The following is a 16,293-nucleotide window of genomic DNA, read 5'->3' as shown; positions in this document are numbered from 1 at the left end:
TGTATATTGAAAAAAGGAATGGAAACATGTACAGTATTTGCATTTTTATTACAAAACAAAGATTGTCAGTAAGAGTCATTTCTTGACTTTAGTAGCATTCATCACTTGTTCTTGAGCAGCTTTCTTTGCCTTGACCATTTCAACGAGTTCCTGGATAGTTGGGGAAAAAAAAAAACCACACCAAACAATTAAATTAAACATGGAACGTGTTAACAATGCTAGGGTTTTGAACCCCACGTATATTCACTGTGAAACACTCTCACTCTCAACATATTGAGAAATCTACATAGTTTAATGCTGTGAAGCAATTTCTCTTAGGAATAAATCAGTGCTCATCTACCTCCCCTGCAGTAGGAACTTTACCTGCAGGAGGATAGGGATAGGACTTTACTGTCTACAAGAGCTTGGTGTCAAATTGTAAGACAGATTTCCTGAGACAGACTTTCCTTCCCAGATTCCAGAGCCACCACTTTCACCAAGGAACATTTAGTCCTTAAAGCTCTTCAGGGGTTGAGTTACCAAAAATAAAAAAAAGCTTCTCCATAAGGTTCCATCAGTTTGCTGCTGTCAGAGACCATCTCTGGTAGGCAGTGCAACAGTAAAGGCAAAGGATTCTATCAAGACCTGGGCTGATGACAGTCCCAGGAGAGGTGAGTCCCTTACCTTGTATCGCTTCATGCAGTCTTTTTTTGACCGGCCTGGAACAGCTGCTGCTATTTTCTCCCATCTTTCAGGAGTATTTACTGGATAAGTCTTCAATGCTTGTTCTAAAAGTTTTTGTTCTTCTGTAGTCCAAGGGGATGTATCTAAAGGTGATCCTGTTTTTTAAATGCAAAAATGACAGTAAGAAAAATATTGTAAAATCTATTTAGTTTTGAAAAGCCCAAAAAAACAACCCACCCTGAAGCTGACTGGACAAGTGACCCTCAGGATCTTTAGATAAAGCATGGGGAAGTTAGAAGGGAGCATCTTTTGTTGTCAGCTGAGTGTTAGATTGCTGTAGCTGCCCTCTTAAGGCACAGCACTAGGGCAGCAACGTAGGTTTTCCTTTTGCATTTCAGTAAGGAACACTCAGTAAGGAAACAGCCTTCTCTAAGTGTCTGGAAAACTTGATGGGAGGTGTTTGGGGTTTCACAGGAGACCAAAAGCCGTATGATGATCCTGTATCTCCAGTACATCCCCTCAAGCTTGTTCTTCCCTGAAAGTGTAACACCCTCTGAGGAACAGATGATCTCAGCACCAGACTTAACCTGTTGCCTCACCAGGAAGCATTTCAGACTGTCACTGTGTAGGTCACTGTGGGGTGTATTGTGTGTACCAGAAACGCTGAAATCCGGCAACAGAGCCTGGATCACTTTCTATGTTTGTAAGCAAGTCTGGAGTCTGGGTTATTTCCTTTCTAAGAGGCACAGGGGAGACAAGTCTGTAAGAAGGGCTCCCTCTTCAGCTTTACCTTCAAATCGTTCCGAAGGGGCAGCACTGTCCATCTGAGGCACCACACCGTGTTCTTTTTTAAATTTGTCAAATGCTTTCTTGTTTATGTCATCTTTTTGATGAGGGTCTATGAGCAACAGACATTGAAGAGAAAAATTATTGCAACAGTTAAAGCCACATGTAATAATAAAAACATTGTGTGGCAGATTACTAGTTTACAATAATCACATAATTAAAACTATTCCTACTTCCTTTAAAATAATGGTAAAGAGGTTGGTAGATTAAAAAAACCAATCTTTTAGGGTCCAATAAACTTTGCTCAAAGTGTCAGGCTCTCCAACCCCTATCCTGCTTTATACTGCTCAGAGGAATACTTGTTCCATATAATCTTAAGCCTGAATCTGCAACTTCAGAGAAATCCAGAAGGATTATTCTCTCAAGTAATGGCTCCTGCACAAAACTCACATATTATCCAGGGTACAAGCGTGTCAGAGGGGCAGGAAAAATGGGGAAGTTCAGGCAGGTGGTTTGGAATGGAGAAGCCTCTTAAAAACTTTGTGCAATTTTTTTTTTCTCCTGTAGTGAAATATGTAGTTTCCTTAAGACCTTATTCCAGAGCTCTCTAGGCTTCATTTATCATTTTATTATTATTCATTTTCAAAGAAGAGATGAGCCACATTAATTTAGGTGTCTTACTCTGGTGTTTTTAAAGTATCTCTAGAGCTTAATCACTTCCTTTTATTTTAGATGCCTTCCTTTGTAGGGAGCTTTTTCAGAGGCCCACTTGTCTCTGGCTGAGCCCAGGCAATGCATGTGGCCCACAGACATCTGAGCATCCAGCTACAGTGAGATTGTTCCTGAGAGTCACTCATGAGGTGGTAACTTACACAAAAACCATTGGGCTGAAAACACTGAATCACATAAATGCTCCTCTAAATCTTCTATCTGAACTACACTTCTGTGGGGATATACAGATTTTCTCAGAAACACAAAGCCATTTGAAAAAAAAATCCAGCTGTGCAGAAGCATGCAGAATATCTTATTGCAAAAATAAGGTAATATAGATACCAAGCTTTTGAAGGCTCTTGGCTTTATTGATGACATCTTTTGCTGTTCGTTTTATTCCAGTAGTAGAGTGCAAGTTCATGTAATTGGCAATAACTTCCCACCTAAATCAGGAATAGAAAGGGTAAACCAGCATATTACATAATTATCTTCATACAAGTGATGGTCAAGCTCCTGTACACATTTTATATCAAATCCTAAGTAAGTTTAATCATACTTAAATACATATAAAATGTCAGGGTAATTATTTCTGGAAAGTTACTAACTGAAGAATTCAGTCAGTTGAGTGAACTTCAGCTGCCAATACAGAAAAAGGATGGGGTAGAATGTAGGTGAGTGCAAACCTCTGATCCTCAAAATTCTGCTCACATGTTGCTTTCCTGAATTCCCTGAACACCTCTGACATTAAATACTGCAGGGTGCACTCAAGGGCTGAGAGATTACTAATCCTGTGTCCACCGCTCCCCAGAAGGCCTAAACATCAAGGAAAGGGGCTTAAGCAGGAAAGAGCTAGAACAGCCCTCTAGCCCCAGAACTATTGCTAGTGCATTCTTAGAAAATGGAAAGCAATATTTGCACCTGATCAGACAGGAGGATGGGGTCTAGGCCTGTGCTCTCAGTGAGCACTGACTGCTGAGCTGCAGAAACAGGCACTGCTATTGTCTCCAGAGAGTATGGCAGCTTTTATTTATTTTTTTTAAAGTATGCCTCTAAGTCTTGTAATTGGGGCCTCAAATCCCAAGTGGAAGAAGGCATTCCTGGGAAAGAGCAGAATTTAAGGCATACTCCTGTTCTTCATGCTTATCAGTAAGCTGATTGCCAGTGCTGCTTTCTGTAAATCCCAACCTTTCCCTTTCCCCCGGCTCTGCCCTAAGGAAAGCTGGTGCACTTATCTCTCTGTATGGTTTCCTCTGACCATGTAGAGGGGAAAGCAGCCTCATATTCATTGTGGAGCTACTGGAAGTAGCTTACACACTTGTATTCCTACCCAGCTGCATCCCAGTCACTGTTCCAGTTTTGTTCTCTACTTTAATAACTGGAGCCTACCCTGGAGTGAGCCCTGTGCAAACATGCACCTCAGCACCATCTTGGTAATGGACTGAGGCCCCAGTCTGGGGGAAATTACACAGGGCCAGAGCTAACTCCAGTGACACATAAAGCATGGTACTAAGGGAAAACAAACCACTGGCTGCTAAGAGTCAAGGAAAAGGAGGAAATTTAGGGAGTCCTCATACTGACACCATACTTAGGAGGGTCTGAAAGTAAGTGGTATTATGCTTGTTATTTAATTAAAAATTGTTAGTAGGGATTTTAGCACCGATCCCGAGGAGTACCTTGAGTTAGTCCCTGCTGGAAAGAGGTTCACAGCTTTAATTAACAACTGTAAGTCATCTTCTGGCCAATTTTTGCTTCCCCCTCCACCACCAGTGGTTGACTTTTCTGAACTCTTTGTTGCTTGGCGCATACGAGCTTCTGCCTCTTCTTTCTCTCGCCTTATTTGTTCATTTATTTCTTCTATCTAAGGATTGTAAATAAGCATTATTTATTTATTTATTGAATTTTTACATTTCACAGTGACACAAACCCCTCTCTCTGGAATCACTTTGAGCCTTGAATTCTGCTTAGTTTCTGTTCTGTACATGATACATAAGGAAATGGAGGTGCTTATCTGCTCCAGTATTATTTCCCTCCATCCCATGCATAAATTTGGCCATCTCAGATTAGGAGTTCAGAAATCCATCACAAGTTCCCTAGGAAATTACATGAAAACTCCTAGAATTAAAGCAAAACTTCAGATCCTAGTGTGAATGTCCAGGCTAACACCTGACTTAAGAGGGACAGATCCACAAAAGTAATAAAAGCCTAAAGTGACCAGTGAGGGCAGTGAAACATCCATGTTGAATACACTGATTCCCAAATCTTCCAACTGAACTCCTATCTAAGCCTGGTTATGTCAGAAATTCTCAGTTACAACAGTTGCAGTAAGTTAGTAACTAAAATCTGGGTTGTTGCAGTTAATACTAAGAGTTTACTCAGAGTTAGATGGCCAGGTGTAGTTTGTTAGCAAGCAGTTCAGCAGAATTTAAGTTACCCATTGCACATCTTTGTGACCTGTAATCACATCTCGAGAATGTGGTGTGACACATCTTTAATTATCTGCTTCCCACTTCAGTCTTGGCAATATTAAAGGAGCTGTGCACTGACCCCTGTTGGCAGATTGCCCAAAATAGGTTTCTCACTCTCTGTCTCAAAATCTTTCTGGCAAAAGGAAAGTTATCTGGCAGATAATTTTTATTAATGCAGAAATGGAATAGTTTTAACAGACAGAAAGGGGACTGTCCTGTGTTTGGAACACTCTCCTGGAGAATGGAAGATTGAATTCAGTCCCCTACAGAACACAAAGGATTTAAGTTGACTGGTGAGTAAACCTGACCCTGGGATGGGGGCAGATCCCCACCAGGAAAGAAAGTTCAGAGCAGTGAAACACACTGGGTGAGAGAAAGCAACTTACTCTTTCTGCAGGATGTAGGTTCAGCCTTATTAGTTCAAATGGCTTTTCCCTGCTGGCAGGTTTAGGCAGATCCTTTCTGAGTTTTGTAAACCTCAATTGCAAGTGTCTTGCTTTTTCCATTGTTTGGTATCCAACCCACTGGTCCTTCCAATGCCTACAGCCTGCAGCACTGAAGTCCTTTTGTGGATCTAGCCCCAGGTCAGGGATACTAGGCTAGAATTTTTCTTGCATAACAGAATAGGTTAAGACTGCCCTCCTTCCCTCGAGGTAACTTCTACCCGTTGTTGGGCAAAATAAAATTCCTCTACTGCTTCTGAATAGAAGTGGATTAATTTCCCCAGACATGAACTGCACTGTCTAAAATGGAGCAGAGATCACACTGCCTGGGGACTCTGAAACTCGAGTCTGTGTTTAACAAGCAGGATTCCACAGCAGCTATGTTGTAACTTACTTCGATTCAGTCATGTTGATTCCACAAGTCATTCTGTTATTTTGATTTGACACTCAGCATAATTACCTGTTTTACTACAGCCGCCTTTCCTCCTTCCCTTGTTGTGGATGTAAGTGCTTCATTCAAGCATTGCAGACTAAAAATAAATTATTAAGTTACAACGGAGAGCTAGTGAAAAGATGGGTATCAAAATGAGCAGAAAGCAGCAGCAGGAGGACTTACCTTGCCAGCTCAAGGCGATCACAAAGCTTTTCCACCTCCTCCATCATTTTAACACAATCTGCCTCATTATCAGAAAAGTAATTCCAGTTCTGGAAGCAGAAATACATGTTCTACAAAGTTCTTGAACTTTATTGTCCTGTTCCTTCAGCCAAAGGCTTAACACACAGCATCCTTCAGCCACTGCTGTGTTTGGACCTATTTGGTCAGCTTTACTCATAACTCAGAAGCATTTAAGTATGTGTTTTAGCACTTTGGTTTTTAGTAAACCCACTTTCCATACCCATCTCCAGCCCTAAGGACAAGCAAACACGATACAGTCTAATCCAAACACACACAGAAATTTCACTGACATAACTTGTATTTCATCGTAATTATATTTAATACCTTGCACGTTGTTCTCAGTTTTTGCCTTTCTTTCTTGATTGCTTTCTTCTGTATCTCTTTTTCCTTTTTTGCTAGTAATGCTTGCTGCCTAACTTCTTCTTCCTCCTTTTCTTTTGCTAACCGTGCTGCTTCTAATTCTGCTTGTCTTTGCTGCAATCAAAAGGGAAAAAAACCCAAACAAGTAAAAAACCCTCAACAAATCACACTGTTACAAGGTCATTCAGTCATCTAATATTAAAATGTTTTGGTTTTGGTGTGGATAGTTTTGTTTGTTTGTTTTGGTGGGGTTTGTTTTAAAATGCATCAATACTTTAATGTTTGGTTTTCCAAGAATTTTGAAGGAAGATGATGAAACATATAGCAGTTGGCATTGAGTAATTAATTAATTGAGGCATTAATTAAGTACCCTAAGTATGCACTGTGAGGACCCCCAGGTTATAAATCCTCACTTTGTCTGCAATGAAGATATAAAACCGTGTGAAATTTCCTATGGCTGCCTCAGGAATATAAGCTTGGAAAAATGCAGTGGTCCAGCTTTTCTCTGCATCACTATTAATATAGTATTTTGCAGTGTTCCAGCACTGTCTTTCAAGTTACTTTTTAGCATCTTACAGCTCCCTTTCATTCCTGTACTTTCAAAGCCATCTTTTCCAAACTGTTACTATTAATCAGATATGTTGCATTACCTCAAAGTGTTTCATACCAACCGACCACTCCCATTCCACACACACAAGGCAAACAGCCGTGTCCATTTTATGAAAATGCAAAGTAGGGCACAGAACTTAACACCTGCCTCGAAACCAGAGGAAGTGTATGCAACGACAGAATTCAGTTTTAGAAGATCTTTTGTTTCAGATCTGCATTCCTTGTTTCCATCTCATTCTCAAAAGGCTGTTAGTCTTGCCCTGCCTGCTGCACAGGCAAAGATAATGCATCGTTAAACCCACTGTGTTTCTAACAGTAGCTCCTGACACAACTAGAAGCTGAAGCAGTGGATCAGGTATGAATGAACCAGGGTTTTTCAATCCAAATAAAGTTGTTAACTTACTTTTTCTTTTGCCTCCTGTTCTTTTCGTTTTGCTTCTACTTTTGCTTTCTTCTCTGCTTCCTTCTTTGCCTTTTCTTCCTCCTTAAATTTCTTTATCCTGGGATCACAGCTGTATGCATTGTCTGGTGGAAGAAAGGAAGCAGCATGTACAGAAGAAAAACAGGAGATTTCCACTATTAGCTAACAAATCTCTCTTTAAAAAACAGCAGTTTTTGTGCTCACCAACAAGAGTCCTAATTCTGTTCATTTCTTCTTTTTTCCTCAATGCTCTCGCAGCTCTGTTCTGCTTCTCAATCCACCTCCTTTCATCTCGACTAGAAGGGAAAACACAGTTCAGTGCTAATGCCCTACAATGTCACTGTTAGAAATTCATCAACAAACTTTTTAGAGTTTCCCCCACACAGATGCTCTTCTGTGAAAACTTCAAAAATAGACTTCGATAAATGAAGCTCCAGGCCCCAAGCTCATGTAAAAAAATGCTAAGTGTTTACATAGTTACATAAACCTGACAAACCAAGCTGCTTATCTGTCATTGAAGGGAATGATATCATGGGCTTTATTTCCAAAATGCAATCCACTTGCTTACCTAACATTAAACCTCAGCAAAACAACAGAAATGCTGGTATAATGTTTAATTAAAGGGCAGCAAAATAAGCAATGCCAATTATCTCATTTCAGAGAATACGGGTCATGTCAAGTAAACCCATCTGCACAGAAACAACAGTGACACTGTGGTAAAGTCATGCCAGATTCACTCCAGCAGAACACAGCTCAGGTTAAATAGATGAGAAACTGGCTGACTAAATTATCTGAAAATACTTGTAAGTGCTGCCAAGAAAGAGGCAAGTTTTTAGTGGAGGTCTGTAGTCTCATCCACACAAGCATATGGAGAAAAATATAGGGGGCAGGGTGGCTGGACCATATGGTCTTTAAAGTCCCTTCCAACCCAAACCATTCTGTGATTCCATGCCTCAGAACAAAGAAAACAATCCCCATAACAGAGTAGGAGACTAATATGAGTAGATTGAAGCTTTAAAACATGAACAACATCACCTGTGTCAAGAAGGGGTAACAAGAATCATGGCCATCTGAACAGCTGCTGAAATGAAGTTCTCTCTCAAGCAGACTAGGTACCACTTGTCTTTAAAAAAGGACACTAATGACAAGAATGACCAGAAGAAAAAAGAGCTATGCAAATAATTCAAGACCCTTCCAGTGAGAAGGCTAGAGATTCATCTGTGTGATTTATCACAATACAAGTGATGTGGAATTGATTACAGTGCCTCACAGAAGACAACAGTGTGTCCAGTGAGGCTCAAAAAAATTTAACAGCAGGAAGAGGCACTAGAGAAATGAATGCCTACCTACAGCTAAATATGTCAGTTATGAGCACAAAGCAAGCCAGCCACTGAATCTAAATACAAAACTGATTTATATCCAAACCTGAAATAAGAGGTTCATACAATGCAAGTTAAGGTTATACAAAGATAACTAAGTGAAAGGTTGCATCCTGTGAAATGTGTGTTAGACTAAATGATTTGGTGCTCCAACTTGAACACTCTGTGTTTAGAACTGTAGGAAGGATAAAAATAGAATGTTATTTTCTGAGTCTGAGTAATTCAGCAACTATCACTACATCACCAAATACATGATTTTTATTAACATCAAGCCAACAGAACTCATCTCTCCAAATTCTATAAGGTATCATTTTCTCAGTACAAGTTAAAGATCAAGAGAGAAATGATACCTGCTTACTTATCCACTCTGCTCTGGCTCCAGGTTCAACCTGTGCTTGGGACTGGCTGGAACTGCAAGTCTGAACTTAACTGAACACACATTTCAAAGCACCTCAGACACACCTCTGTGAGGCAAGCAAGAACTACTTCAACTACACAAATAAGACACAGAAGCCCACAGTCACTCCAGTTCAAGTCCATGACTGACTCCTGAGCTAGGAGAGTGGAATTCAGACTTAGCTTGGCTACCTTTCTTCCTGTGACTTACAGTCTAAGAGAAAGTTGGAAAATCTTGCTGTATCATCTCTCAGTCTCCTGTCAAATTTCTTTTTACTTACATACCATTCTGCTTTCTCTTTTTCTTCTTCATCTAAATAGGAAAACTCTCTCCAGGAATCAAAATTATACCTAAAGTAAATTTAAGGAAAAAAATAAAGTGAATGAAAAACCAGCAAATCTATTAGAAATCATCTACCTTTTAGACTGTTATGTTTTGGTAGGCAACTATATTGCTATTTATAATTTAGAATACATAATTTACAATTATACTGCACCTACAGTGATTCCACTGTGTTTACTCAAAGCACAAGATGTTCCTGAAAGTAATGATTTACACCTATCTGTACGTGGGACAGAGTCAGGATGGGATCAGTCTTGCCAACTCTAAATGTCTACAGTGCAGTTGTCTAAGCTCCCATCACAGGCAGTGGAGATGCAGTGCAGTCTGTAGAGTTCAGAGAGAAATTAATGTAATCTTCATGTAAGCACCCGTACTTAGCAGGGAAGTCAAACCATAAACACTGACTTTATTGGACTAAACACATCTCCCTTAAACACCTTAGACATCTCCACTAAAAAACACAACTTAGGTGAGATGAACTTCTAGTCTGTGGGTCAGCTCAGTTCACAGCCATTGTGCTCAGACCCTCCCACTGCAACCACGAATTTAGTGTGGATGGATTAGCCAGGAGAAAGCCAGCTCATTTCGTGGGAGGCACAAATGGCTGTGGGGTAATTCCATGACATTACTGGGTCAGAACAGCCCACAGCCAACAACCCACACAACAAAGGGTCTGCAAGCCCTTCATATCACGTCTTGAACACTGTGAACAGAAACAGAGACATCAGCTAACTTACCAAAAGGAATAGAAGGCATCTACCTCTTCAAATGAGGAGTTCATGTCCCCAAGTTTAGGTACATTTTTCTTATTTGACCACCTGAAAATAAATGGATATTTTCAAGAAACAATATGGATAACCTCACTTCTTAACATGGTATTTGTTAAATTCAGAATCAAAATACCAAACTGGAGGCTCCCTTCCACCAACACAGAAGAGCACCAGGAAAGAGGAAGAGAACAGGACAGTTCCTCCTAAGCATCCTCCAGACTGGGCATTTTTTGGGGAGCTCCCCCAGAAAAGCAACCTCCTCCTGCCTTGTGCCTACAAGGAGACCTGATGGAGCACAAGCTATCTTTGTGGATATTCAATTCTCCACACACATTCTTCTGGAAAAGCAGCTTACAGAAAGTGGACAAAAGATGTTCTGTGAGTAACTCAGCTCTGTGGTAGGCTACAGGAAACCTCCCACACGTTCTAATGGAGCACAAGGGAATAATGCATACTCCGCCTCCACTGCATTTTTTCCTAGGGAAATCTTTCATAGGCTCTAGAATTTGTTGTTCCATGACAAAGCATCTATTTCCAAGCAGAGAAGGGAAAAGCCCATGTGACAATGGGAGATCCAGGTCTGAATCTCTGGAATACTTGATAAAACAGTCAATAAGACTACTTTAAACAACTGTTGTTCAAAACATTGCAAAGCGCCTCACGCAGTGGGGCACTTCTTCATGTAGGGAAAAGGTGAAACAGGCTTCTGTTGGGACACCCTTAATACAAAGTTAATTGCCAAGCATGAATCAAATGCAGAAAAACAGAACCACCAAATATTGCTAGTTACATTTATCTTCTCTTTTAACCAGCTAAATTGTGAAAATAACTACTGTCTTCTGTTAATGTCTCATACTCATAAGAAAATCATTAAAAAGTAATTTTTAGTCAGCAGTATACAAGCACTTAGTATTGAAAGTAATTTTAGGATGAAACAATGTGTTGTACAAAAAAGACAGCAGGGAGCTGAGAACAGATCTTTTTTTTTTAAATCTCATGAGTCAAACTCAATGTCACAGTTCAGATTATTTTAAAATGAAATAACAGAGAACTGCACTATTTTACTTGTATTACATTTCTAGCAAATTACTACATCTCTTGTTACAAACACAAAATCAGAAGTTTGCAAATGCTGATTCTCCAGCAAAAGCAGAGGCAGTCTGACATGGCTTACCTGGCATTTCTGTCAAAAACTGGTGAGAAAACTTCAAAGAAGTTTTCTTTTGCTTCACTTTTGGAAGGTACAGAGTTATCAAAAGTAGGATCTATGCTGTTAAATGCTCGTCGTTTCACAGGATCAGATAATACTTCATAAGCTGAAAAAAAGTTACCAGACATAAGGTTCTAAATGTTTAAAAAGATGCTGTCAGATCTGCCTTTGATCTATCGTTCTGTACAGCTTGATACTTAATTATTTCAGTGTCACCAAATAGCATTGTTTTCTACTCCTGTTAAACTAAGTAGGAGGAAAATGTTCATGATAAAGAACACATTTAACTACTGAGATGTAACAAAACATGTAATATTTAAAATACTTTCATAGTAGTAAATTTGGTTCAGGCCCTGGGAGTTTGGGCCTGACATCCTCAGGCTTTTATACAGCATCAGATCCTTGCAGCAGACAAACTGACAAAATAGGTCTATTAAAGCACAGAGTAAAAGCAGTTCCCGAGTTAATATGATGTCAGAACTGGCAAGAAAACGAGCCATTCATTAGAATTTTTGCAGCTCATTATGAAGTTGTACTGAGACTTGGAAAGAATATAAATCACCACACAGCTACTGGATGAAACATGCACACACTCCCAGTTTTCCTGTTCTTACAGGCCCAAAGTTGAGGAGCATCACATTATTAATCTGGTATCCTGTAAATCACACACACTATAGCTTCAGCAAACTCTTACTTTTTCACAAGGTAGTGTGGAGTTACTTTGTCTGTCAGTTCTACAATGACCACTATTTTTCGGTAAGAGTGAAAAGTCAAAGGAATCAAATTCATAATGTGATCATTCATGGGCTTCTGTGCCTGCATCCCTGGACAGAGAACACTGCACCATGAAGTTGGATCCAGGAGGTGATAACCTGGAGACTCTGGTGCTCTGCAGTTCTGTGTACTGTTGTAAACTGATCTCACTGCACATGTCAGTGGAGAGAGAAAGGAATGCAGGTAGCCACCAATGAGCTGCTTGCTGCCTGCCAGTCTGCCCTTCTCTTCTGGGAAGGGACTTCCATCTCTCTAAATACTCTCTCTGTTCTCTAAATGCCCCCAATTATCCTCTGCATGGTAAGCCAGGAGCCTCAGTAACCCTCATACCATGTCCTGATGCAAGAAATTCTGTGCACATCCATTGGTTACTCTTCTACTCAAGAGACACCCCTTCCATACAGATCCCCAGTTCTACTCCCACATACTCAGTTTCCCCAGCTCTGTATCTCTTGCTCATTCCTTTGTCAGATCCAGTTCTGAATCCCACCTACGTACTCCTCCCTTTCCAAGTTTCTTCTCCCTGTTCCATTACCACTTCCTCCTGCTTCATGCCCGTCCTTCCTACAACTGCATTTCCTTCCTCCAAAGTACAGCCTGGAAGCATTACTCCTCTTCCTTGCTACTTTGTGCTTTGCTTTCAGTTTATCCTTACACTTGGATTGTAAGCAGTTAAGAAGGAAGATTCTATGATTCCATGATATTTTGCTCTGTGCATGTAGAACACAGAGCAATTCCTGAATTCAGGTGTAGGTTCTCATTATAGATATCTGGCAGTTTTCTGACAGGACTGCAACTACAAAAAAGAAATTTCCTTTGGCAATTTTTTTCCCTTTGACAACTCTGAAGGAAGCTGAAAACAACATTAGTTTGTCTGATATCTCATACTAACCAGTACTGTAGGAAGACATTCAGAGAAGAAAGTTTAGAAACACAAATTCCAAGATTTCCTCTTGCTTCAACCTTATTAAGTGAAAATAACATGTTTGAAATAAACAGAAAAGCCAAGTTCCAAAGCATTTCTAGAGACCCAAGTCATACACCTAGAACAGTCCCTACGGCTTTGGAATTGGCCAGCAGTGGTGCTCTGGGTCCCAGAATCATTAAGGTTGGAAAAGACCCCTGAGATCACTGAGTCCAACCATTAGCCCAGTGCTGCCAAGTCCACCTCTACAGGCCAGAGGGAAATGTCACTCAGTTGAGTTCACTCACTCATCTGAGGGCAAAAATGAGCAGCTGAAGAAACTGATATCCTGGATCAAATCAAAAGATGTTCTGCTGTCAGAGCAAGCACATTAGAATTCAGATTTTTCAACAGCTGTGGGTGCCTTAGGGGAACTGCTCCATCACACACCAGTTTTCCCAGGTATGGAGCCACCTCCCGTGTTCATCTGTGCGAGTGCTGCTACAAGTGTCACATTTTGCCACCACCTGGCACAGCAGCCAAACGTCTGTGTTCCATTCCCATTCTGCTTCTACTCAGAGGGAACTTATATTAATGCAATGTCTCTCTATTGAGGTAGTTTTCTAAACTGAAAAAGGCCTTCTCCAGCTTTTTAGTCATTGACAATTTTTTAAAAACCTAATAAAGCACAAGAAATATGTTTCTGATTATCAAGCAGATTGAGAGAACATATAACAAGAGAGATCAATTGCTTACCTTTAGTTATGCATGTAAAATAATCGTTATCACCTTCTCCTATCTGTTCCCCTGCAGCTTTTCGCTTATCTGGATGATGTTTCAAAACCATGGATTTATCTAGCAAATAGATAAATAGCATTGCATTTAGAAATGCTTCATCACTAACATTTCAAACTAAAAAGCAATACAGTAATTCCAATTGACATTTCTCTAATTACATACTTTAATAAAAATCAAAACCGAAACCCCCAGATCTGGAAGAAAACAAGTATAAGTTAATGACTTTTCTTTGATTTAGCAGTATTGTCAGACCTAAAATTATTTCATCTTCGCTGGGACGTAAAATGACCACAACTCAGAAACTCTATTCCACCTCAACACCTGAAGAAGTGCTGATTCTCTGGGACTTATTCTAGTATTATGCATAGCAAAGTGTTTCAGCAACTGTGAGTGTACAGCTGGCTTCAAAACTGAAAAAATAATGAAAAATAATTTATGTAATTTTAGTTGTTATTTCTAATTCCTTTACTGAACACAATCCAAGATGGAATTTAGCAAGGAAAGTACAGCCACAAGCCTGTGAAGATTGCTGCACTTACCCACGGGTAACAGTAAGCACGCACATGAGACTTGGGGTCAAATTCTCTTTCTACTTAGGCCTTGAATCCTAAGACATAACTAGTACATAGAGAATATCTACTAAAGGTGCTACCAAGGTTTCTTTAGTGTTTAAAAGGTAAAACTAGTATTTAAATGGACTTCTCTGCCAAAAGGCCTTGTCCCATTGTCATACAACACACTTCTTGGCTCACTATAGAACACCAGAGAGAAGATACCAGGCAAGGAGTTACAGCAACTGTCCCTGCCTTTTGAATGACAAATCAGAATCCTCCTTAAAAACAGGAAAGCACAGTATACAGTGGTGAGAAAGACTTCCATCTGTACTGTACCATGTAACAACTGAGTGCTCAAACAACTGTTTGGCCCTAGAGAGGCTCCAGTTCGTGCTCAGAGGATTAGTGAAACCACTGATCATCTCCAGAGCATGTGTGGCTCCGTGTCATACCACCACATGCTCCACAGTGGTGCTGTTTACCAGCACGTGCATGAGGCAACATATTTCCCATGTAAGTCGGTAATTCACTGATTTCCACCCATTTTCATTTGGGAGTATCCAGGGACAGTGATTCTGCTCACACCAGCACAGTTACACAGGCAACTCTTCACAAGGTCAACTCACACACCACCAGCTTGTCTCATAAAGGCTACTGAACAATCTTCAGAGTGCTTTTAAATCTTCCTCCACTAAGCACTTCTGTCCCTCTTGCAAAGCAGAGGCACACCGTGTTCTAGGAAAAAGGTTCTGAAGCCCAACATGTTCCTTCACATGCAAGTACCACAAAATGCCCCCAGGCACCTGCACGTGCTCCTGCATCATGAAGAGGCATTTTTGAGGAGGCATTTTTAGGCCTGTGAAACAGTAAAAAGCTTGTTCATGACATGCAGATATTGTCAGGTGGAAAACAGCTGTGTACATCTGAAAGAAGAAGTTATGCTTATGAAGGAAAGGTACTTACGAGCTGCTTTGATTTGTTTCTGAGTAGCCCTGTATCGGATATTTCCGAGCCCAAGAACTGCATAATGGTCTTGATTCTGAGAGAAAAAAACCACAAAGCCTAATAAACACTGATAAATACAACCTAAAATGCCACAATACATGCAGAAAACCAGTTCTCCTCCCCATCTCTTAAAAGCAAGAAGGAGAATTCTTCCCTCTCAATAAGTATTGGGAAAAGGCTGCAGGGACAATTGTCGTAGAGGCCATAATTATTAAATATGTAAATGTCAATAAATTAAGCCCTGTTATAAAAATTCAAGTAGCTTAATCCAAATTGTATCACAGCACTAGAAAGTTCAACTATTGGAAAACTGAACTGGTGTCTTTAATATTAAGAGTGCCAACATAACTCCAGGGTAAGGGAGGTGGTGACAGGCAGAAGAGACACTCCTAACACTTTCAGGCGGTAAAATAAAAAGCAGCAGCTCAAGATTAAGATCTTATCATGATGTGTTTGCCTTCACAACCCAGATATATGCCAAAGGACACAAAACAATTCAGACAGGGGTGGGAAGGGATCTTTAGCAGCTAGGAATAGCAGACAGCTTTAATGGGCAAAAATAGTTGACACCAATCTGTATCAACTGAATACCTTCCAGTCCTTTGGGTCAAGAGTTTTTAACATAGGAAACTCTTCAAGCTGCAGTTCTTCATCCCCTGACTCTTCAGAAAGCTCCTTCTCATCTTCCAGCTCCTGGAAAGAGGCAGAAACATTTATGTTTCTCCTCTTAATAAAAGCTTCAAACCATCTTCCCACGGGTTCCACTTGACAGAGCACTGACGCTACAAGCAAAAACACAAGAGCAACTTCACCCTCTGTGGCTTACTTTTTTTTTCTTTCCTTTTTTTTTTTTAATTAAACCCCATCAAACCCCATAAAGACACTGCATCACACAAGACTACAGATCGCCAAACCTCCTCGTTGGCTCTTCAAACACCGAGCCCCAGCACACGCGTGCCCGTCGGACGGGACCTCCCGACGCCCCGCTGCGCCCTCGCATCCTCCGAGGGGTTTCGGAGTTAGAGG

General features: G+C 40.4%; 1 protein-coding gene across 1 annotated transcript; it reads right to left on the bottom strand.

The window, feature by feature from the left end:
* Positions 1-29: 29 nt before the first annotated feature.
* DNAJC2 (DnaJ heat shock protein family (Hsp40) member C2) lies at positions 30-16,049 on the bottom strand. The gene is made up of 16 exons (XM_029958088.1): positions 15,859-16,049; positions 15,226-15,301; positions 13,667-13,765; positions 11,197-11,338; positions 9,990-10,070; positions 9,195-9,260; positions 7,339-7,430; positions 7,117-7,238; positions 6,069-6,218; positions 5,685-5,773; positions 5,529-5,598; positions 3,834-4,018; positions 2,503-2,603; positions 1,454-1,561; positions 664-818; positions 30-150 (listed from the first exon to the last, which is right to left on the bottom strand). Exons 1-16 carry the CDS (start codon positions 15,889-15,891, stop codon positions 76-78), a joined length of 1,644 nt encoding a protein of 547 aa, XP_029813948.1. The 5' UTR covers positions 15,892-16,049; the 3' UTR covers positions 30-75.
* Between the last annotated feature and the right edge of the window lie 244 nt (positions 16,050-16,293).

Source organism: Manacus vitellinus, unplaced genomic scaffold, assembly GCF_001715985.3.
Source record: "Manacus vitellinus isolate BGI_N305 unplaced genomic scaffold, ASM171598v3 scaffold_13_pilon, whole genome shotgun sequence".
Classification (NCBI taxonomy): Eukaryota; Metazoa; Chordata; class Aves; order Passeriformes; family Pipridae; genus Manacus; species Manacus vitellinus.
The sequence above is the reverse complement of the archived record's forward strand: the minus strand, read 5'-3'. Positions and strand labels throughout refer to the sequence as shown.